Raw genomic sequence first — 25,469 nt, forward strand, 5'->3', positions numbered from 1 at the left:
CTGAAGCTTTTACATGGGTCAGAGCTAAATGCTTCTTAAAATCCAGGGAACGAACATAGACTGTCTCACTAATATGACAACCTGCCAAGACTTGAAATGATAAGTCAAATTTGAGTTTATGAGAACACAAGTCCCCATAATCTAGAATGTTAAAGGTTTCTCTTACCTCAGGAATGCTCCCCTGTGTCAACATTTCAGTCGCTTTCTTTGATGTGACATCACTTGAAGAATGAAGTGGTTTTCCCAAAATCCTGGGGAAAGTCTGCTGAGCAGGAGGTTTGATCCCAGATAACATCAGTCCAGTAGTATATATCTTAGTTCTTTGCAACTCTGGTCTGTTTATGTCATGAGTGGAACCTGGGACACTGAGCACAGAGAGGGGCTTACTTTCACATGCAGAGGTCTTGTACTCTTTTGAAAAGCAGGGTTTAGAATTGCACTCAGTCCATGTTGAAAGTTTTGGAGATAGTCCCAAAACTTCATGGATCGCAAGTGGTTTTACCTGAAGTGGTTTTCGAATGTATGTTATAATTTTAGGTCTTACATACTTGGGTTTAGGAATGAGTTTAGCTTCAGGCTTGGACGGGTAATTTGTGTCCGCTTCTCCTTTGTCTGTTAGAACGGTCCTGGGATGCTGTAATATCGGTTTTGGGATTCCACTGTTACAAACAGCTTTAGAGAATGAGTTTGATGTCTGCGTATCTCCTAATGGAGGGAGCGGCGAAGATTCTGACAATATCTCAGCCCGAGGCAGGGAGCTTTCATTAAAAGCAGGATCTGAGGATTGATAGGTAACTTTCAAGCCAACCTCTGTACAAGGAGTAAATGCAGGATTTACAGTCTGCGAGACGACCAGGCTCTCGGTGTGCTGAAGCTCTTCAGAAATTCCCACGAGTTGTTTTTCACCAATGATCATCACACTGCTCTTTATTTCATTTGATTCCTTTTGTAAAAAGCCCTCTGCCTTTTCGACAGAGCATTCATCAATGTACTGACCAAGACAGACTCCTGGTCCTGTATTTGCACCTTGCTTAGAAAGACGTTGCTTCGGCAGCTCGGTGTATGTGGTGCTAAGGGCTTCAGCGTCCCCCTTTTCTGTCAATTTAGAAATGCTTTTCATTTGACCGGCTTCATTTACTAATGAACTACTGCCACTCACAAAAGATTGCCATGTGTCTTCTTTTTTGCCCTCAATGATTTCAAAGGCATCATGAAGGCTATCAAATTCTTGCTTAGATAGTTCGCTGGTTCCTGTGCATGGCACTTTATCACTTTCAACGGTGTTATCTGTCTTGTGGTTAGTGTTTGGAATTCCAGAAATAATAAATTTCACATTATTAGTAGTGTTTGGAAAAGAGCTTCCAAGATGTTCAGCTTCTTCTATGAAACGTTGGGCACCAAATTCAGTATGCATCAGACTGAACATTTTATTTTTACAACACTGCTTCGTTAATACTGAAGAATTGTTTTCAGACACCGGACTATCACCACCATAACTCTCCACTTGTCGGTGTGAGAATTGGTCTTGCTCAACATTGAGATTTTTAAGATGTTGTTCTCTTGTGTTGTCTGGCAGATGTTGCACTGTTTTAGCTTTCTCTTCAGGAAGCCTGGTGGGCGATTGTTGGCTAATATCACAAGGCTCTTCTTCCTCCCTTACTTCAAAACTATTTTTCCTGTTCTGACCTCCTGTTACCTCAGACAAAAATTCACCAGTCTCCTGCCGGTCACTACTGTCATTGTGCTCTTCAATTACCCTACACTGATCGGGTAATGTATTCAGGTTTAACTGGGCTTCAAGTTTATTAACGGCCACCAGTAGTTCACCACCTGGACCCAAAGTAGATACTTTATTTTCACAATGTGATGTGCTTACATTGACATGGTCAAGTGGCCTTTCTACAATCATTTGTGGTTTTGGGCATGACTTCTCGCTTTCGGAGGTAGAGGAGTTAGAATGAAATACGATTGTTTCAACTGAGGTGAATTCAGGTGGGGAGATGGTTTTGATCAGCTCTTCTGGTGCCTTGTGTGAATAATGAGTGCTATCACAGACATCCATGCAGAATTCCTGAAAATTCAATGGTCCAATACAACAGTCAGTCATTGTGACATTATCTGGTAAACATACAGCACCATCTTCTCTGGGTACACCAATCTCTGCTGATACATCCTTTTTAGTAACCTTTTCCAATGAATGGAAAGGTGAAGAGTCCTTGCACAATAATTGCATGAAATGCATTCTTTTATTTTCATCTGTCACATCTCCCTTTGGCCACTGATGCTCCGCAGCAGCTTCAGTAGTGTAGGTGTGCCTTTTTAAGGGATACCATTCCTTTTGAATTTGAGAAACACTCTTAATTTTACCCGTATCACATTTCCGATCTTCCCTGACAGGACACTGTAAACTGCAAGCTTTTTCGTGGTGCTGGATATATTCGGTACTTTCCAGTTCTGCAGTTCCAATTTGATCAGGCTCTGAAAACTCCAGATTTCTGCTCGTGTGTGATTGATCTCCCACCTCAGCAGATTGAGACGCCCAACCTTGCTTCACAGAGTCATCTAGAGCTTCATTCGCCACTGTTGTGTTCCGTGGTGTGTGCCGGTGCTCATTCACAATGCCAGCTGTTAGGTTATGTCTCTCTTCCTTTTCTTCTTTTATATACGTCTGGGACGTTATTTCATTTGCATTGGCGTCTCCATCTGTTCCGACTAATTGTTCATTATTATTCTTGACTTCCTTTTTGTTGCCCTCTTTGTCAGTGCAGAATGTGCTGTTCTGAACTGAAGAAGTCATCTTCTGTCTTTCAGATTTATTTGATTATTTCAATAAAAGACCATGTAATAAATAGTTAGTGACGACTAAATGTTAAATGGGTCTTTGTTTTTTTTTACAATGCATAGAAACATAAACTACACTTTGACAATGTTGTGATATCTTTGATGACTTGTTAGTAAAATAACCTCTTGCGAGAAAGAACGTGCTGATTCTTCCTTCAGCCAATTTGAAGCTTTTCAAGTGGTTTTTTTTTCACTTTTTTCTCAATGTATAATTTTTCACTCGTGTATTGTACTTTTCTTTTACATTCATCTGTTCGTTCTGACAACCTTTAAATGCTGATCTTGTACTTCACCACGAACCAGCTTCTTTATCGTTCTCTCTGCAGTTCCTTATTCCTTAATGCAGTCAAAAGGTTTTCTCAGATTGCTGTAAATAGTGACCGTGTTGGTCTGCTGAAATCTGTAACAAATCACACGCAGAAACAGACCATCAGTCTCCCATTCGGAGCACTTGCCAAGTGCACAAACTATATTTAACCAACAGTTTGCAACAAAATATCTGACGCACCCTGTGGAATTTAACACTACAGGTACAGACGTAGATTCATTTCATGCTCTACCACCCAGCCTAAAAGGCCAACAGCCAGGAAAACAAGTCTCCAATATAAGGCCTTGTACAGTAACATAAACCATTCCTTGGTTATTTATGGATCACTGACTCACCTGATTACGGCATGATCAAACACTCTTCGCAAAATATTAGCAAAATTATGTTGTCATTTACTTATTGTACAAGAATTCAAATTCCATCAGTTATCTTTTAAGTAATTTTTGTTGTCGCACAGAGTTGTTTCCTCGAGTTGCCTTTTTAAACGCAGGAAAAACAGCTCCAGAATGTCAAAGAGCAGCTGTGCTGACAAACATATACAGTAGGTGCCACAACGGATAAATAATTAAATGCAGCTATGATTCTTGCGTTTTTGCTCTGTAACCCTGAAAATGTCACCACCTCAGACCAAACTAACGATAGATTTTCAATTGTTGAATAAATGTATCGTTCCATTCTCCCAGACAAAGGGCAGAAAATGGTCATAAATTGGATAGCAATACGGTGGGATAAAAGTTTGATGAGCATTTTGGCTGGAGTAAAAATTCGGCCTGTGGTCAATAAAGAAGGTAGCCTTTTGGAGTTTAGGCCGGGATTCTTAACCCTCGTTTTCAGCGGGTGGGAAAGATGGTGGGGCAGAGAATCCAATGGAAATCCCCAAACGGCTTTGAAGCCAGCGAAGATTTCCCGTTCCCATTGTCGTCGTCCCCCTGCCCCTGTCTTCCCCCCCCCCCCCCCCCCCCCCCCCCCCCCCGCATCCCTCACCACCACCATTGACATAATGGCGTTCTCACCATGAAAGGTCGGGAACCCCATTACCATAAACTTACATATCATTAGCGGGCTTCCCCGCTGCATCATCACAATGGGATTTCCCCACCCTGCCGACAACAGGCCCTGACAAACGAAGAGGACCTGCCGTGGCACACAGGCAAGTACAGCCCCCATCCCCAGGAGAGAGATGGTCATGCCCAGGCAGTACCCCGGCAGTGCCCAGCGTGAGTTGGCATTCAGTGAAAAATGATAAAATTCCGTCCTTAGTTAATACTTATTTCAAATTGCTTGCCCCAATTCCGTCAGTCGGCTTGAGAGCTTTGACTCCAGGCATGGTAGAATCTTGATGCAGTTGTGTTGGGAGTGTTGCAATTTGGGGCCCAGTGTAGAATAAGCAGGTTTCTACCCAATTTTCATAATCCAATGGGATCAGTAAGGGAATACTGATCACTCCCCTACTATAGCAACATTTTGGGTAACTCTGACCATATTCCAGGGTTCCCGCATATTTCTGACAGAAGAGTCAGACTGGCCCAGGTTCATATATCTGCTCAGATCGGTATAGACCTTGATCTGGGTCTAACGAACCAGTCCCAAGAGTCTGACAAATCAATTACTATTACATATTTTTCCATTTTTCCAGATGCTGAGACTACAACACCATCTGGAAAAATTCAAAATAATTGACTATCTGCCTCTTTGGCCCAATCTGTCCCTAGGGCTTCCACTTCCAAAGTGGCAAGATGCCACTCCAGGCTTTCAGCAGTAATGCAGGGCCGTAGGCTCCAATTGCACCTCTACAAACATAAGACTCCCTTCCCAAATATTTAAATGATCCACACATGACTTTTGGGACAAGAGATCATCAGCGGGTAGAAGTTAGTTCTTGCTGCATATCTTTCTCCTTAAGGCCTGAAAAAGGTATTACTATTGATCCAGGTGGTTCGAGAGGCCAGGATCCACTAATAATTCTGTTTTTAAGTATATATTTTTGCAATACTACTGACATAAAGCTACTCCTAATATTATAATGCTTTATTAAAGGTAATGCACTCAACTGGCCTCTCCTGATCTGGTTCATTAGATTGGTCCAGGTATGAAGGATTGAGTAGATCAGGTACATAATCTTTGGGGTTTAGAAGGATGTGTGGCAATCACATTGAAACATACATATTTCTGAACGGGCTTGACAAGGTGATCACTGAGAGGTTATTTGCCCTGGGTGGGGAATCTGGAACAAGAGGGCACAGTTTCAGTATAACGAGTCAGTCATTGGACTGAAATGAAGGGAAACTCAAAGGATTGTGAATCTTTGGAATTATCCACCCAAGTGGATTGTGGATTCTCCATCGTGACTCAGAAAGACAGTTTTTTGACCTACCAGGGAAACAGGGTTATGTGGGGCAAAGGTGGAAGGTGGAGCTAAAATACAAGGTCAGCCAGGATCATATTGAATGGCAGAATTGACTCGACAAGCCAAATGGTCGACACCTGCTCTTATATCTTATGTTCACATCCACTTTTTCTAGCATCTATTTTATGCAGAAAAGATGCCTTTAATGGTTGCCAGGCAAACAGAGAAACATGGGGTAGGATTCTCCAACCCCCCTCCGGGTAGGAGAATCGCCGGAGGGCGGCGTGAATCCAGCCCCCGCCGGCTCCAGACCGGGAGATGAACCCCCCCGTGCAGGTGCTGGGATGACGCCAGCACACGCATGCGCCAACTCATGCCGGCCAGTTGAGGCTTGGTTGCCGTGGCACCAAGCCCCTTCCCCGCCGGCCGGCGCAGCGCAAACCACTCCAGTGCCGACCTAGCCCCTGAAGGTGCAGAAAATTTCGTACTTTTTGGGCGGCCCAACGCCGGAGTGGTTCACACCACTCCTCGGCACCAGAGATGCCTGCCCCACCGATTCCTGCAGAATCCCACCCATGGACATTATGCCCATGAATTCTGCCAATGTCCTCACTATAAGTGTTGCTCTTCAAGGAAATGTGAGAACAGAAATTTGGGCTGGGTTGTTTTCTCCCAAGGCAGGCGGTGGAGTGTGGCGACCAGGGGATTCTCACAGTAACTTCATTGCAATGTTAATGTAAGCCTACTTGTGACAAATAATAAAGATTATATATTATGTACAGAGACCCAGGGTAATGCTTTTCGAACCAGGCTTTGAATCCCAGCTGCAAAGCCCTCCTTAATTAATGGCTTGTGCCAAAATTGTCAGAGCTGACTCACAGGTTAATTATAGTCATCTCACAAACAATGCTTACACGCATTGTCTCAGACATCACCATCCCTGGGTATATCTTGTCCCACCAGCTGGACAGACTCCGCCGAGGTGGCAGCACAATGGTATACAGGTGGGCAGGAGTTGCCACAGGTGTCTTCATGAAGCTGTATGGCAACAAGCATGGGCAATATAGCCTACCACATACCAGCCAACTCCTCAGGTGATGCATCAGTACTTCTCCACATTGACCACCACTTGGAGGAAGCAGCGAGGATAGCAAGGACACAGAATATACTCAGGGTTGGGGACTTCAATGTCCATCATCAAGAGTAGTTGAGTAGCACCCTAGTCACTGAGCTTGTCAAATCCCAAAGGATATGACTTCTAGACTGGGACTGTGGCAAAAGCTGAGGGAACCGACACAAGGGAAAAACATGCTTGACCTCATCCTCAGAAATCCGCCTGCCAAAGATGCATCTGTCCATGACAGTATTGGTAGGAGTGACCACCACACAGTCCTTGTGGAGACAAAATCCCGTCTTCAGATCGTGGATACCCTCCGTCGTGTTGTGTGGCACTACTACCATGCTACATGGGATCAACTTCGAACAGATTTAGCAACTCACTTATGTGGAAAGCATGAGGTGCTAGAACATAGAACATAGAACACTACAGCGCAGTACGGGCCCTTCGGCCCTCGATGTTGCGCCGACCTGTGAAACCATCTGAAGCCTATTTGACCTACACTATTCCATTTTCATCCATATGTCTATCCAGTGACCACTTAAATGCCCTTAAAGTTGGCGAGTCTACTACTATAGCAGACAGGGCGTTCCACACCCCTACTACTCTCTGAGTAAAGAAACTGCCTCTGACATCTGTCCTATATCTATCACCCCTCAATTTAAAGCTATGTCCCCTCGTGTTGGTCATCACCATCCGAGGAAAAAGACTCTCACTATCCACCATATCTAACCCTCTGACTATCTTATATGTCTCTATTAAGTCACCTCTCAGCCTTCTCCTCTCTAACGAAAACAACCTCAATTCCCTGAGCCTTTCCTTGTAAGACCTTCCCTCCATACCAGGCAACATCCTAGTAAATCTCCTCTGAACCCTTTCCAAAGCTTCCACATCCTTCCTATAATGTGGTGACCAGAACTGCACGCAGTACTCCAGGTGTGGCCGCACCAGAGTTATGTACAGTTGCAGCATGACCTTGTGGTTCCGAAACTCAATCCCCCTGCTTATAAAGGCTAGCACACCATATGCCTTCTTAACAGCCCTATTAACCTGGGCGGCAACTTTCAGGGATTTATGTACCTGGATGCCGATATCTCTCTGTTCATCTACACTACCAAGAATCTTGCCATTAGCCCAGTACTCTGTATTCCTGTTACTCCTTCCAAAGTGAACCACCTCACACTTTTCCGCATTAAACTCCATCTGCCACCTCTCAGCCCAGCTCTGCAGCTTATCTATGTCCCTCTGTATCCTATAACATCCTTCAGCACTATCCACAACTCCACCGACCTTTGTGTCATCTGCAAATTTACTAACCCATCCTTCTACACCCTCTTCCAGGTCATTTATAAAAATGACAAACAGCAGTGGCCCCAAAACAGATCCTTGCGGTACACCACTAGTAACTGAACTCCAGGATGAACATTTGCCATCAACCACCACCCTCTGTCTTCTTTCAGCTAGCCAATTACTGATCCAAACCGCTAAATCACCTTCAATTCCATACTTCCTTATTTTCTGCAATAGCCTACCGTGGGGAACCTTATCAAACGCCTTACTGAAATCCATATACACCACATCAACAGCTTTACCCTGATCGACCTGTTTGGTCACCTTCTCAAAAAACTCAATAAGGGTTGTGAGACATGACCTACCCTTCACAAAACCGTGTTGAGTATCGCTAATCAACTTGTTCTTTTCAAGATGATTATAAACCCTATCTCTTATAACCTTTTCCAACATTTTACCCACAACCGAAGTAAGGCTCACAGGTCTATAATTACCAGGGTTGTCTCTACTCCCCTTCTTGAACAAGGGGACAACATTTGCTATCCTCCAGTCTTCCGGCACTATTCCTGTTGACAAAGACGACATAAAGATCAAGGACAAAGGCTCTGCAATCTCCTCCCTGGCTTCCCAGAGAATCCTAGGATAAATCCCATCTGGCCCAGGGGACTTATCTATTTTGACATTTTCTAAAATTGCTAACACCTCCTCCTTTTGAACCTCAATTCCATCTAGCCTGGTCGACTGAACCTGAGTGTTCTCCTCGACAACATTGTCTTTCTCCAGTGTAAACACTGACGAAAAATATCCATTTAATGCTTCCCCTATCTCCTCTGATTCCACACACAAATTTCCACTACTATCCTTGATTAGCCCTAATCTTACTCTAGTCATTCTTTTGTTCCTGATATACCTATAGAAAGCCTTAGGGTTTTCCTTGATCCTATCCGCCAACGACTTTTCGTGTCCTCTCCTCGCTCTTCTTAACTCTCCCTTTAGGTCCTTCCTGGCTAACTTGTAACTCTCAAGTGCCCTAACTGAGCCTTCATGTCTCATCCTAACATAAGCCTTCTTCTTCCTCTTGACAAGTGCTTCAACTTCCTTAGTAAACCACGGTTCCCTTGCTCGACAACTTCCTCCCTGCCTGACAGGTACATACTTATCAAGGACACGCAGTAGCTGTTCCTTGAAAAAGCTCCACATTTCGATTGTACCCATCCCCTGCAGTTTCCTTCCCCATCCTATACATCCTAAATCTTGCCGAATAGCATCATAATTGCCTTTCCCCCAGTTATAATTCTTGCTTTGCGGTATATACCTATCCCTGCCCATTGCTAAAGTAAACATAACCGAGTTGTGATCACTATCACCAAAGTGCTCACCTACATCTAAACCTAACACCTGGCCGGGTTCATTACCCAGTACCAAATCCAATGTGGCCTCGCCCCTTGTTGGCCTGTCTACATACTGTGTCAGAAAACCCTCCTGCACATACTGCACAAAAACTGACCCATCTATAGTACTCGAACTATAGTATTTCCAGTCAATATTTGGAAAGTTAAAGTCCCCCATAACAACTACCCTGTTACTCTCGCTCCTATCAAGAATCACCTTTGCAATCCTTTCCTCTACATCTCTGGAACTATTCGGAGGTCTATAGACAACTCCCAACAGGGTGACCTCTCCTCTACTGTTCCTAACCTCGGCCCATACTGCCTCAGTAGACGAGTCCTCAAGCGTCCTTTCTACCGCCGTAATACTTTCCTTGATTAACAATGCCACACCCCCCCCCTCTTTTACCATCTTCTCTGTTCTTACAGAAACATCTAAATCCTGGAACCTGCAACAACCATTCCTGTCCCTGCTCTACCCATGTCTCCGAAATCGCCACAACATCGAGATCCCAGGTACCAACCCATGCTGCAAGCTCACCCACCTTATTCCGGATGCTCCTGGCATTGAAGTAGACACACTTCAAACCAGCGTCCTGCTTGCCGGTGCCCTCTTTCGAACTTTTAACCCTATCCCTGACCTCACTTCTCTCAACATCCTATACACTGGGACTACAATTTAGGTTCCCATCCCCCTGCTGAATTAGTTTAAACCCCCCCGAAGAGCACTAGCAAATCTCCCCCCCAGGATATTGGTACCCCTCTGGTTCAGGTGAAGACCATCCTGTTTGCAGAATGAGCCCCAATTATCCAGGAAACCAAAACCCTCCCTCCTGCACCATCCCTGTAGCCACGTGTTCAACTCCTCTCTCTCCATATTTCTCACTTCGCTAGCACGGGTAACAACCCAGAGATAACAACTCTGTTTGTTCTAGCTCTCAGCTTCCACCCTAGCTCCCTGAATTTCTGTCTCAAATCCCCATCTCTCTTCCTACCTATGTCGTTGGTACCTATGTGGACCACGACTTGGGGCTGCTCCCCCTCCCCCTTAAGGATCCCAAAACCACGATCAGAGACATCACGAACCCTGGCACCTGGGAGGCAACACACCAACCGTGAGTCTCTTTCGTTCCCACAGAACCTCCTGTCTGTTCCTCTAACTATGGAGTCCCCAATGACAAGTGCTCTGTTCCTCTTCTCCCTTCCCTTCTGAGCAACAGGGACAGACTCTGTGCCAGAGACCTGCGCCCTATTGCTTACCCCTGGTAAGTCGTCCCCCGCAACAGTATCCAAAATGGTATACTTGTTATAGAGGGGAACGACCACAGGGGATCCCTGCACTGCCTGCCGGTTCCCTCTCCCTCCCCTGACGGTAACCCATCTACTTTCTTCTTTTACCTGAGGTGTGACTACCTCCCTATAACTCCTCTCAATAACCTCCTCCGCCTCCTGAATGATCCGAAGTTCATCCAGCTCCAGCTCCAGGTCCCTAATGCGGCTCTCGAGGAGCTGGAGTTGGGTGCACTTCCCGCAGATGTTGTCAGAAGGGACACTAGAGGTGACCCTTTCCTCCCACATTCTGCAGGAGGAACATTCAACTGCCCTAGCCTCCATTCCCACTGAACTAACTTCCCAACTACTGAAAAATAAAAATAAAAAAACTTGTTAGTTTAGCAATCCAACGGACAGAGCTTTTTTTTTGGTTAGAGGAGGAGGATGGGTGGGAGACACTACGTAAGTAGTGTTTCGGGTAAAGCTGTCACTCAAGAACAGCCCCTTCACAAACCACCTTCAACTTACGCTGACCGCACTCCACGTATGCAAATCTCCCCGGAACAGCCAATCAGAAGCTCTGCTCTGCTGCCCTCGGCTGGATGCTCGCCTTCCGTCAAACTCCTCGGGTCACTGATGCAGGTGCACCTTCAACTTACGCTGACCGCACTCCACGTATGCAAATCTCCCCGGAACAGCCAATCAGAAGCTCTGCTCTGCTGCCCTCGGCTAGATGCTCGCCTTCCGTCAAACTCCTCGGGTCACTGATGCAGGTGCACCTTCAACTTACGCTGACTGCACTCCACGTATGCAAATCTCCCCGGAACAGCCAATCAGAAGCTCTGCTCTGCTGCCCTCGGCTGGATGCTCGCCTTCCGTCAAACTCCTCGGGTCACTGATGCAGGTGCACCTTCAACTTACGCTGACCGCACTCCACGTATGCAAATCTCCCCGGAACAGCCAATCAGAAGCTCTGCTCTGCTGCCCTCTGCTGGATCAGCATCAGCAGAATTGTACTTACCCACAATCTGTAAGCTCAGGCCTGGAATATCCCCCACCCTTCCATTACTTGCAAAAGTCTAGTCGCATACAGTTTTGCGGCCCTTCCTATTAAATGTAAGGCGTGACCACCCCCACCCCAACCCTTTTGAATATTACCAGGAATTCTGATCTAATGAGCACACAAAAATGCATTAGAAACAATTTTTATCTGAAACGGATTTGGAAGGGAAAAGCATTTTTAAAATTTGCTCTTAATGTACCCATCATGTTATAATGATACATTTGGCATAGGATCAAGGCATTGTAATTGTCTCAGTCATCAGGGGAAATTATAATGTTCCTTTTGCCTGGATAAGACTATGGCAAAATGTTTTATTTTCCAGTTTAAACAAAAAAATTACCAATTTCCCTTCAACAAAATAGGCTAATAAATTTATCCTTCAACTTGAATAAAACATTTTCATAAATAAACATCATAAGAATAATCATCTTTCACTGGATATATTTATTATCCTTTGTGTTTTACGCAGGGTCACTTACTTCCAATGTAAATGCAAAAGACACGGTGCACCCATGGTGATTACTAAATCACACAATACACCTAAATCACACAGTACACCTAGATCACACAGTACACCTAAATCACACAGTACACCTAGATCACACAGTACACCTAAATCACACAGTACACCTAGATCACACAGTACACCTAAATCACACAGTACACCTAGATCACACAGTACACCTAAATCACACAGTACACCTAGATCACACAGTACACCTAAATCACACAGTACACCTAGATCACACAGTACACCTAGATCACACAGTACACCTAAATCACACAGTACACCTAGATCACACAGTACACCTAAATCACACAGTACACCTAAATCACACAGTACACCTACACAGCTGCTGCTTGCTCCAAAATTTCAAAATCAATTCAAGGGAAGACCCCAACTTTAAAAGAAAAACAGTTGCTGGCAAGAAAGCTTCTGCCCAGATTTGAGTCATTTTCTTTTTATTTTCAAATAAAGAGGAAAGCTTTCGTCCTCAATGGAGCAAGTCTATTTTTTGTTTAAAATTTACATCAGTTCCTCACTCTAAGAATAAATCGACTGTGATTTTGGTGGACGAAAACAATTCAGCAGAGAGTAAGAAAAAAAACACAAACAGGTCAGCTCAACCCTCTTCCCATTGTGGTGACTTCTGACTGAATGAATGCTGACCAATCTGCTGGGAGGTTGTTTGAAAGTAAAAAAGGTGGTTGGTGGGTTGGTTGGTGGGTGAGTGGGTGGGGTGGGGTGGGGGGAGAGAGAGGGAGTCATGGGGCGGGAGAGCACAGGCAGGCAGGGTCAGCCACTACCGGTGGAGTGCAATTTACTCTTTTTTTCCTTGAGGCAAGTCCACAAACATTTAATTACAATTCCATGACCAGACAGAGCAGGAAGACGTATTCCTTTTTCTACCTTGTTTGCTTTTCACTTATCAGTGGGTGCCTGTGCAGATTGGAAATTCGTTCACCGCTTGTTGTCCTGGCCCCTTTCTTCCCCAATCTTGGCCATCTGTCAGGTTTTAAAAAAAAATCAAACATTTATTTTCAGCACAAATTTAGCGCATGATATTTCATGGAGAGAGAAAAAACATACTGAAAAATCTCTGCAAACTACTGAGTGGGCACAAATTATATGCTACATCCAAGAATACACTGTGCTTACTGTCATACATTTTGCATTTGTAGCAGAGCCAGAAGCAGTAATCAATTGGCCTTGAAAGTTTAAATCAGCTGCAGCTGGAGTGTTTATTTTAAAGATCAAACTGTTAACAAGATTAAAAGCTGGTCGACCTTTCTTCGATTGATTGCTTGATTTTTTTTTAGGTCTTGCTGTTTAAAGGAGCAGCCCTGATGATACCCATTAGAATATGGCCTGAGAGGATTCAATGATTCCTACATCGAAATGCCAATGATATATTCAATACTTTGTTGGTATTTAAAGCACCGACTCCAGATGGAGCAAGTGGAGTCAAAAATCACCAGAGACAACCAACAGCTCCACAGGCAATGTTGGATGGCTTCGATTGTCATTTTGCGCTGGACACGTAAGGGTCCATCCTGTTGATTCCCTTATTTCCGCTTTATTTTTGATCCATGGATGCTTAATGGACATGTATCATTAAGTCAAGCAGCAGAGAGAATAAGTAATTCAAGAAGTTGCAACATAGTATATAGTGCTGCTAGCTTTGGACAGCGAGACTCAGACTTTGTGGCACCCGAGAGGTGGGACTCAGTTCGATTGGTTGGCTAATGACCAATTAATTGGCCAAAAGCATGTATTCCGCCTGGTAATAGGTGATGATTGGATCCTGCCTGAGTGGAATGATTTCCAAAACCTAATGAAAGCAAGTTGAGACCTGGACACACAGGGACAAGGATCTGTTCCCTTTCTCCCTCTAGAAAGACTGTGAGTTAATGTGTTTCTAAACCAACAGTGAATGTGAATGAATGAATCTCCAGTGAAACCATTAGATGCTGCAAACAGAGACCTGGATATGAAAACTTATTTTGAAGGAAGGTCTGCTTAAAGACAACCATCTGAAACAAAGACTCTTTTTTTCTTTTACTTATTATTTTCATCCTTTGCTTCCCCCACTGTGTTTGTTTGTCTTGTGTGTGTGTGTGTGTGTATATGTGTGCAGGAGTCAGGGCCAAATTAAAAGTGGGGAATTAGGAATTAAATAATAGTTAACCAGTTGTATTTGCTGCATATTTCATTATAGTTCTTGCTATTAAGAAAAAGGAATTGTGTTTATAAACCAGGTGACTAATTATTGGACAGCGAAGTGTGAAAGACTTTGGGAATTTTTGAAAGAATGATTTGTTAATCCAATTGTGTTACGAGTCTGGGTCAAGGGGGCTGGAATTGACTGCCCCTTAGCCCGGGGTGTTGTAACAACATGGATAGATTCACACAAAAGCAGATAGTATCAAAGTTGTCTTGCACAATTTATCCATTTAGTAATCTAGTAATGTTGCCACAAAATTCACTGATGCTATAGGGGATTCGTACACAGACATTTCCCCCCCCTCATTCGATATTGAGAAGCCACAGCTTGTCTCAAAAGCCTTGCAGCCACGTCACAGCAGGTGGAGTTCACAGATTAGTCTCCAGCACACATGGTCTTGTCAAGATCTTATAATCAGACCCAATAGTCTTAATTTTCTCTTTAAATAGTTTTTTTTCTATTGGCCTTTAACTCTATTGTTTCTCCAGTCTTTTTGAAGAATTTCTCCAGTCTTTTTGAAGAATTTATCAATCTTTCATGTTTTCTTTTATAAAAGTAAACTTACTACTTTGGGTCACCTATTTACAATCTCCCAATTGTATATTTTCCTTTTGAAGTACAACAATTAACTTTAAAACACATCCTTTATCTGCCTAATGTATTCCTTCTGACCCCCTGTCACTCCATTTTAGCTCTGTTGATTTCCACTTGCCTTCACACCTACCCCTTTTTGATGTTTTAACCCTTGTAGTCTAACTGTCTTCAATTTAATTAAGCCAGTTACACTTATACTCACACACATAAGCCTGTTTCACAGTATGTGATGATGATATTGAAAAATAGTGAGAAATCTAGGGCATGAGTCTCCAAAAATGATTAGATGTCATTTTGGGTAGGTTTGGTGTTGCGGCTTTTTGGGTGAGATCTAGAGATGTATTCACCCACATTTAGTCATTTTCTGGGGGCTTGGGGAGTTGCTCACTGATCAGTCTCCACTTAGAAATTTTGTTTCTGCAGTGCGAACTAAAGGGGCCTCTGCCTCCCTTCACCCCCCCCCCCCCCCCTTTCATGGGCATGACCTGCCCCGACTACATATGAGGTTCCATTGGCTTCCAAGACCCCTGGAGTAGCCGTCACCATGACTCGCGTGTGTTTTGCGCCCGGCAGAAAGCCCGATTTGGGTCTCTACCGCGATGCTCCTGGTGCAAAGGATCGGCACTGTGCGCAAAACGGTGGGGAAATCGTGCCCCTAACATTTTTCAATGCTATCAGGGTGGACCTGTTCAAATGTGCAATTTCAAAAGAGTTGTTAGAAGTTACCTGCTGATTATTTTGGCAAGTAAAAGAAGAGCCTTACCAATCCTCATGGTACAAAGCAACAAACATTGGAGTACCCACTAGACATGGTATTTGTCCTTCTAATTGAAAAATACCCATTCACTTTTTAAAGTAAATATATTGCAACTTTTCTCCATCTGCTATTTTTTAATAGTTCAGATATGAGGGCTGATTCCTTAATTGAACACTTTCAACGAGGACCAAATTATAGGCCTGAATCCCATTAATTTTTATTCATTCAAATTAGCATAGAAAACACAGGAATTCACAATTTATCATTTCTTGAAAGATGCTCCTCCCTGCTGTGGAAATCCCTTGACATTGAGGATGACTTGCTTCCACTCTGGTTGAATGAGTTTGGAGATGGCTGATAAATCAGTCTGCAGACCCTGCCACGTGTGGGGCAGGTAATGCTTGGAGGGTACGGGTAGATGATTTATTGGGATGTTTGTGCATTCTCTGACACCTCAACTTTGCCTCTGTGTACTCCTGATAATCTCTCAATACGCTTGGAGCCTTCCCAAACTAGCCTTCTCTATTTTAGTCGGTCACGAGCCATGGGGGGTACCCTACTTGCCGGTATGTGCTAAGGGCATCGCTAAAACATTTATGTTGTCTTCCTGGCCACGACCAAGTTCCACTTAAAGCAATTGCTCCTTTTCTGACTGATGAAAGCCTTTGATTCTGTCACCTATGAAGGCTTAAGATTGATTGATTTACTGTCACACGTATCAAAGTAGTGAAAAGTATTTTTCTGCAGCCAAGGGAACGTACACAGTAGACAAAAAGAATAATCTACAAAGTACATTGACAAATAAGTAATTAGTTAGTGTGGAAAACCGGCCAAACAAAGCAAATACATGAGCAAGTGCAGCATAGGGCGTCATGAACACTGTCTTGCAAGGAACAGATCAGTCCGAGGGAGACTTGTTGAGGAGTCTGGTAGCTGTGGGGAAGAAGCTGTTCCCATGTCTGGATGTGCAGGTCTTCAGACTTCTGCCTGATGGAAGGGTCTAGAAGAAGGTAAAGCCTAGGAGGGAGGGGTCTCTGATAATGCTGTCTGTCTTCCAGAGGCAGCGGGAGGTGTAGACAGGATCAATGCAAAGGGGCAAGCTTTTGTGATGCATTGGGCTGAGTTCATTCTGCAGTTTCTTGCAATCTTGGGCCGGGCAGTTGCCATACCAGGCTGTGATGCAGCCGGATAGGATGCTCTCTACGGCACATCTATAGAAGTTTGTGAGAGTCGATGCAGACATGCTATATTTCTTTAGCTTCCATAGGAAGTAGAGACGTTGTTGGGCTTTCTTGACTGTTGCATCACCGTGAATGGACCAGGACAGGCTGTTGGTGATGATGACGCCCAGGAACTTAAAGCTATCCACTTCGGAGCCATTTATGTAGATGAGGGTGTGTGTTGCACTACGCTTCCTGAAGTCTATAATCAGTTCCTTGATTTTGCTGATATTTAGAGAGAGGTAGTTTTCGGTACATCATGCGACCAAGTGATCTATCTCCCTTCTATAGTCTAGTGCATGGTTGTTTGAGATACGACCCACCAGAGTTGTATCATCCACAAACATATAGAATTAAGACGGAAAGTCAATGTCTTCCCCGGACATGAGCTCCAGGGTCTCTTGGGTCTCAGGCGGAGGGCTGGCATTCGAGCTGCTCTCATGGTCGCTGCTCGGCTCATGAGGGGGCTCCGGAAGTGACATTAGCTGGGGTTGGGGGATGCCAGACAGACCAGCTCCATCTCCGGCAGGTCCTGCAAGCCACAAGGCAGCATGCATGATCAGACCGTGGGGAGGTTGGTGGGGGTGAGGGTGGTATGGGGGTGAAGTTGAGGGGGGTGAGGGTAGTGGTGTTGGGGAGTGTGGTTGACAATTCAACAGTGTTTCACTTCCTTGTCCGCACCTGAACTCCACCCCAACGACCTCCCTTTCCTCCAGGCTGCCGACCACGTCAGGGCCCTCTGCTCTGCCACAGTCAGGTGCTGCAAGTCCAGTGGTCCTCCAGTCTTTTCCCATTCCCGGCAGTTGTGCGCAGCCTTCTCCTGGAGGGGGGGGGGGGGGGGGGGGGTGGGGGGGGGTGGGGGGGGGGGGGGGGAAGGAAAATGGCAGTATTAGGCAGTCCAACGTATGTAGCCCAGGGGGTGGGTAGTTGGTGGCCTCAGTAGCTAGGGTACCCGGCCATGGCGGTCAGTACGTGTGCCGACATGTGGTGCAGGATGAGGGTTTGCCCATCCTCCAGGTGGTGGTGGTGGAGGGGGGTGGGGCTTACGGGTTTGTGGGATGGGGTTCATGCCACTTGCCGCTCTGTGGAGGTTGTGCAGTTTTTTCCAGCACTGCTGTCTGGTCCGGATATTGTGTCCACGGCGCTGACCATCTTTGCCACCTGCGCCCAGGCACGGTGGATGGTGGCAGCTACCAACCTCTTTCCCGGGCCGGGTCATCCGCATCTCCTCCAGGTGGGTCTCGAACATGGCATGTGTGAATCAGGGACTGCTCTTCTCACTGCCACCATGTTGGTTGGGATGGTGTGTGTGTGTGGTTAGTGTAATGTATATATGCGGCTGCAACTTGTCAGCCTCGTGAGTGTCAATCGCAAAACCAGCGAATCCCGTACCATTTCTCATTGGAATCAATTGTGTTCCACATGGCACCGGTGCTGGTCCGTCCACAGTAGCAGAAGTCGGTCCAGGTGCAGCGGCAGTTTTGCTCTCTTGGAACTCTACAAATTCTGCACCAGCATCAACACTGGGGTCAAACAATGTTGTGTCATTATTCCAACCCTTTTCTCCATTTTCCTTTGTGCAATACTGCACCTCACCTCCATCAAATTACCCACAACAAGAAGATAATCATAGAATCATAGAATTTACAGTGCAAAATGAGGCCATTCAGTCCATCGGGTCAACCGGTTTGGAAAGCCCACACATCCACTCTAGTGCCCCCACCAAACCTCTTTGACACTAAGGGGCAATTTATCATGGCCAATCCACCTAACCTGCACATCTTTGGACTGTAGGAGGAAACCGGAGCACCCAGAGGAAAACCATGTAGACACGGGGAGGAAGTGCAAACCCCACCCAGTCACCCCAAGCCAGAATTGAACCCGGGTCCCTGGAGCTGTGAGGCAGCAGTGCTAACCATTGTGCCACTGTGTCGCCCGCACAGAACAGGCAGAAAGCTGTTCAACCTATGCAGCAATCCAAAACTAAAATCATCCCTGTCAGATAAATCGGTGATCACCACCTCTCGCTCGGAGCACTGAATCAGGAAATCAGCCCGAGGAAGATATTTTAATTAATATTTATAGCTTTTTGTAATAAACAATAACCTTGAGCTTCATTAATTCTGGTCTATTGATATCCCAGAAGTTTGCAAGGAATTATGGAATTAATAAGGCAGAAAAATTAGTAATCAATGTAGCTGATTATCAAAATCACCATCAAGAATACAAAATTATATTTCCTACATTTTAGGAATGTTTTCACAACTGTAGACTACAAGGCAATAACTTTTTTTAAAAATGACAATAATTTCTCAACATCAGCGCGCACAATAAATCAACTGGCGAAGCATCAATGATAAATTATGTCACACAATAGAAACCATTCAAACTTCACATGCTCAGTGTAAACCAGCCCAATTGCACAAATCTGTTCCATGTCACCATAGCAACGTACCTGAAAAGCAACCACATCTTAACTGCAGCCCAGCACAACAATGCATTGGCCCTTGCCCATGTAGCTGTGTCAATCGGTAGAAGTGCACCATCATTGGACTGCTAGAGGGGAAACTGCATTCACCAGGGAGGTACTGAGAGGTTCTGCCACCTTTTGAAACCTGACCTCCAGCCATCCCCATCACTACGTGTCAAGGTTACCACAGCCCTGAACGTTTACACACATGGCTCATTTCAAGGTGCACATTTCATAGAACATAGAACATTATGAGGAGAGGTTGAGTAGACTGGGACTGTACTCGTTGGAATTTAGAAGGATGAGGGGGGATCTTATAGAAACATTTAAAATTATGAAGGGAATAGATAGGATAGATGCGGGCAGGTTGTTTCCACTGGCGGGTGACAGCAGAACTAGGGGGCATAGCCTCAAAATAAGGGGAAGTAGATTTAGGACTGAGTTTAGGAGGAACTTCTTCACCCAAAGGGTTGTGAATCTATGGAATTCCTTGCCCAGTGAAGCAGTTGAGGCTCCTTCATTACATGTTTTTAAGGTAAAGATAGATAGTTTTTTGAAGAATAAAGGGATTAAGGGTTATGGTATTCGGGCCGGAAAGTGGAGCTGAGTCCACAAAAGATCAGCCATGATCTAATTGAATGGCGGAGTAGGCTCAAGGGGCCAGATGGCCTACTCCTGCTCCTAGTTCTTATGTTCTTATGTTCTTATGTACAGCGCAGTACGGGCCCTTCGGCCCTCGATGTTGCGCCGACCTGTGAAACCATCTGAAGCCTATCTGACCTACACTATTCCATTTTCATCCATATGTCTATCCAGTGACCACTTAAATGCCCTTAAAGTTGGCGAGTCTACTACTATTGCAGGCAGGGCGTTCCACACCCCTACTGCTCTCTGAGTAAAGAAACTGCCTCTGACATCTGTCCTATATCTACCACCCCTCAATTTAAAGCTATGTCCCCTCGTGTTGGTCATCACCATCCGAGGAAAGAGACTCTCACTATCCACCCTATCTAACTCTCTGACTATCTTATATGTCTCTATTAAGTCACCTCTCAGCCTTCTCCTCTCTAATGAAAACAACCTCAAGTCCCTGAGCCTTTCCTCGTAAGACCTTCCCTCCATACCAGGCAACATCCTAGTAAATCTCCTCTGAACCCTTTCCAAAGCTTCCACATCCTTCATATAATGTGGTGACCAGAACTGCACACAGTACTCCAGGAGCGGCCGCACCAGAGTAGGTACAGCTGCAGCATGACCTTGTGGCTCCGAAACTCAATCCCCCTACTGATAAAGGCTAGCACACCATATGCCTTCTTAACAGCCCTATTAACCTGGGTGTCAACTTTCAGGGATTTATGTACCTGGATGCCGAGATCTCTCTGTTCATCTACACTACCAAGAATCTTGCCATTAGCCCAGTACTCTGCATTCCTGTTACTCCTTCCAAAGTGAACCACTTCACACTTTTCCGCATTAAACTCCATCTGCCACCTCTCAGCCCAGCTCTGCAGCTTATCTATGTCACCGAATTGTGATCACTATCACCAAAGTGCTCACCTACATCTAAATCTAACACCCGGCCGGGTTCATTACCCAATACCAAATCCAATGTGGCCTTGCCCCTTGTTGGCCTGTCTACATGCTGTGTCAGAAAACCCTCCTGCACACACTGCACAAAAACTGACCCATCTATAGTACTCGAACTATAGTATTTCCAGTCAATATTTGGAAAGTTAAAGTCCCCCATAACAACTACCCTGTTACTCTCGCTCCTGTCGAGAATCATCTTTGCAATCCTTTCTTCTACATCTCTGGAACTATTCGGAGGTCTATAGACAACTCCCAACAGGGTGACCTCTCCTCTCCTGTTCCTAACCTCGGTCCATACTACCTCAGCAGACGAGTCCACAAACGTCCTTTCTACCGCCGTAATACTTTCCTTGATTAACAATGCCACACACCCCCTCCCCCCCCCCCCCCCCCCCCCCTTTTACCATCTTCTCTGTTCTTACAGAAACATCTAAATCCTGGAACCTGCAACAACCATTCCTGTCCCTGCTCTACCCATGTCTCCGAAATCGCCACAACATCAAGATCCCAGGAACCAACCCATGCTGTAAGCTCACCCACCTTATTCTGGATGCTCCTGGCGTTGAAGTAGACACACTTCAAACCAGCGTCTTGCTTGCCGATGCCCTCTTTCGAACTTTTAACCCTACCCCTGACCTCACTACTCTCAACATCCTGTACACTGGGGCTACAATTTAGGTTCCCATCCCCCTGCTGAATTAGTTTAAACCCCCCCGAAGAGCACTAGCAAATCTCCCCCCCCAGGATATTGGTACCCCTCTGGTTCAGGTGAAGACCATCCTGTTTGTAGAGGTCCCACCTACCCCAGAATGATCCCCAATTATCCAGGAAACCAAAACCCTCCCTCCTGCACCATCCCTGTAGCCACGTGTTCAACTCCTCTCTCTCCTTATTTCTCACTTCGCTAGCACGGGGCACGGGTAACAACCCAGAGATAACAACTCTGTTTGTTCTAGCTCTCAGCTTCCACCCTAGCTCCCTGAATTTCTGTCTCAAATCCCCATCTCTCTTCCTACCTATGTCGTTGGTACCTATGTGGACCATGACTTGGGGCTGCTCCCCCTCCCCCTTAAGGATCCCAAAACCACGATCAGAGACATCACGAACCCTGGCACCTGGGAGGCAACACACCAACCGTGAGTCTCTTTCGTTCCCACAGAACCTCCTGTCTGTTCCTCTAACTATGGAGTCCCCAATGACAAGTGCTCTGTTCCTCTTCTCCCTTCCCTTCTGAGCAACAGGGACAGACTCTGTGCCAGAGACCTGTGCCCCATTGCTTACCCCTGGTAAGTCGTCCCCCGCAACAGTATCCAAAACGGTGTACTTGTTATTGAGGGGAACGACCACATAGGATCCCTGCACTGCCTGCCGGTTCCCTCTCCCTCCCCTGACGGTAACCCATTTACCTTCTTCTTTTACCTGAAGTGTGACTACCTCCCTATAACTCCTCTCAATAACCCCCTCCGCCTCCCGAATGATCCGAAGTTCATCCAGCTCCAGCTCCCTAACGCGGTTCTCGAGGAGCTGGAGTTGGGTGTACTTCCCGCAAATGTAGTCAGCAGGGACACTCGAGGTGACCCTTTCCTCCCACATTCTGCAGGAGGAACATTCAACTGCCCGAGCCTCCATTTCCACTGAACTAACTTCCCAACTACTGAAAACTAAAAAAAAAAACTTGCTAGTTTAGCAATCCAACGGACAGAACTTTTTTTGGTTAGAGGAGGAGGATGGGTGGGAGACACTACGTAAGTAGTGTTTCGGGTAAAGCTGTCACTCGAGAACAGCCCCTTCACAAACCACCTTCAACTTACGCTGACCGTACTGCACGTATGCAAATCTCTCCGGAACAGCCAATCAGAAGCTCTGCTCTGCTGCCCTCTGCTGGATGCTTGCCTTCCCTCGAACTCCTCGGGTCACTTGCGCAGGTACACCTTCAACTTACGCTGACCGCACTGCACATATGCAAATCTCCCCGGAACAGCCAATCAGAAGCTCTGCTCTGCTGCCCTCTGCTGGATTTCACCAGTGAAAATTTCACCAAGGTAAATACATTCATCTCTTTCTTCATGGGAATAAGAAGGCTGTGTATTTTTTTTAATTATCAGATTCACCAAGGGCATCCATCACAGTGCACACCTGGTCACTGGTATCCTACACACAATCTTATGTTCTTCATGGATCACACAGGATCACTCTGCCACTTCTTTTAACTTGCTATTAGCATATTCTAGCCCCTTATTTAGCACAGTAAGAAAATGAACTACAACTAAATTCATTACCCAGTTAATGATTAGTATGTGTATATGCTTGTTGTTTCAAAGCTTGGCCTTGGTAACAGTATTTGTGTTGAGTAATACAAAATTTAAACTTGTCCTCTAGGAGTGAGTGTCAGCAGAAACACCTTGAAATTCTATCATCCTTCCAGTCCAGCAACACAGCCCAGGGGTACTGCCAGAGGTGTAATCCCTCCTTCCCCCCCCCCCCCCACCCCAAACCCCACCCCACCCCCACACCCGGCACTTTGCCTGTGAGCAAAGATGGCTACTCACCACATTGGCTCCCCGCAGATGCCCTTCCGCCAGGTTCACGTTTTTCAAAAGGAGTACTAATCGGTGCCAGTATGATCACTTGCTAGGGAGGCCGATGACTGACGGGAAGCCGTTTGCTATGGGGTGGCTCTGTTAATTGTATGGAAATAGGGCTTAAGTGGTGATAATTGATCTCTTGCCACGCTATGGCGAGATCCCAATTTCGCCTAGGGGCGATGGCCGGTTGCATCACAAACTGTTTGGCGCTTGGCGCAGTTCTCATTTTCGGCCAGTCCTGCTATTCACCGGCTTTGTTTCGATCGAGGGAGAGGGCAACGAGTCCAGAGAATCGCACCCAAAATTTCGAGTCAGTTTTTCAGAGCAGACTTTTTCTTTGTTCTCCGATGCTAGCTTGCATATTTGAAAAACATTTTTTAAAATCTGAAAGTTGAAAAGCACCTAGAATTCTCCGACCCCCTGCAGGGTCGGGAAATCGCCCGGGGCCTTTGTAAATCCCGCCCCCGCCGGGGCCTTCGTAAATCCCGCCCCCGCCGTGGCCGGAATTCTCCGCCACCCGGGAATCGGCGGGGGTGGGAATCGCGCCCCGCCCCCCGCGGCAATTCTCCGGCCCGCGATGGGCCGAAGTCCCGTCGCTGTCAGGCCTCTCCCGCCGACATGGTTTAAAACACCTCTGGTGCCGGCCTGTGCCGTGGGGGCACACTTTTCCTTCCGCCACCGCCTCCACCATGGAGGTGGAAGAGACCCCCTCCACTGCGCATTCGCCGGTGATGATGTCAGTGACTGCTGACACTCCGGCGCATGTGCAGACTCACGCCGACTGGCGAAGGACTTTCGGCCAACCCCGACGCTGGTTGGAGGGGCGCCAAAGGCCATTGGCACCAGTCGGCGGAGCGGGAGCCACTCCGGCGCGGGCCTGGCCCCTAAAGGTGCGAAGGACGCCAGAGTGGTTCTCGCCACTCAAGTACGCCGGGACCCCCCGCCTCGCCGGATAGGGGAGAATACCGGTCCTTGTGTCCATTATTTTGTGAATGGTGAGTAAATTATCACCTATCTCTCAGGGTAAATCATCTGGAAAGATTGTTTGGGAGTTACTTTTACAAAGGCAGCAATAAAGTATGCAGAGGAAGTGTGCTGCAAGGGCTTATGCGGATGAGAGGAAACGGTTAGCGGCCTGCATGCTTACATATTTACAATGTTGACTGCTCTTAACCTGTAGGCTATCCAGGGATGTTATCCATTTTCCTCATCTGCAATTTCACCTGCTGGATGTTTGTCACCACATTAAATTCTAATCAGCCCAATGAGGGCAGCACAGTGGTTAGCACTGATGCTTCACAGCGCCAGGGTCCCAGGTTCAATTCTGGCCTTGGGTGACTGTGTGTGGCGTTTGCACTTTCAATTTCTCACATGTTTGTAGCCAGCACACAAAGGGGGCTTTGCCCATTAATCGCGAAGTTGCATTTATTATCAGACTGATTCCACAACTGCGAATACACACATTTCCGGCAATATATTTTTATTTATTTAATAGCTCATTGCACACAATGTCAGTTCTAGGCACAACAATCAAAAGAAGGAAGATTTGTTGTCTGTTTAAGAACTGTTTCTTCCATAAATTAAGCAATAATGAATAGCTCCCCCAAATCCTGGAACATGTAAATGTTGGACAATCCAAGATATCAACCATGCAATGGAACATTAAACTTCTCAGCAGCATTTGACAGTCTGAAATGAAAGAACTATTCATCCACTTTTGCTGTGAATGAGTTACTGTATATGTTTCTCAGCTCCACTGCTGGAACAGTCACTAGACAAATAGTAAATACTGTATTTCCTCAGCATGCAGGCGAGAAGGAATATACATTTGTCTTACCTGATAAATAACAAGTCAAATTTGTTTTGTCAGCCAGTTCATGA

The 25,469-nt window shown here is 45.8% G+C and overlaps 1 protein-coding gene across 1 annotated transcript in view; it reads right to left on the bottom strand.

Moving 5' to 3' along the window:
- LOC119977218 overlaps window positions 1-25,469 on the bottom strand; it is a 469,907-nt gene that overhangs the window by 263,793 nt on the left and 180,645 nt on the right. Inside the window, exons 3-4 of the mRNA XM_038817936.1 lie at window positions 13,058-13,153; window positions 167-3,241 (exon numbers count right to left, since the gene is read on the bottom strand). Of these exons, the coding sequence (XP_038673864.1) occupies window positions 167-2,797 (2,631 nt within the window). The 5' untranslated portion in view covers window positions 2,798-3,241; window positions 13,058-13,153. The remainder of the gene's footprint in view (window positions 1-166; window positions 3,242-13,057; window positions 13,154-25,469) is intronic.

The sequence above is a fragment of the Scyliorhinus canicula genome, chromosome 14 (assembly GCF_902713615.1).
Source record: "Scyliorhinus canicula chromosome 14, sScyCan1.1, whole genome shotgun sequence".
NCBI classification, from domain to species: Eukaryota; Metazoa; Chordata; class Chondrichthyes; order Carcharhiniformes; family Scyliorhinidae; genus Scyliorhinus; species Scyliorhinus canicula.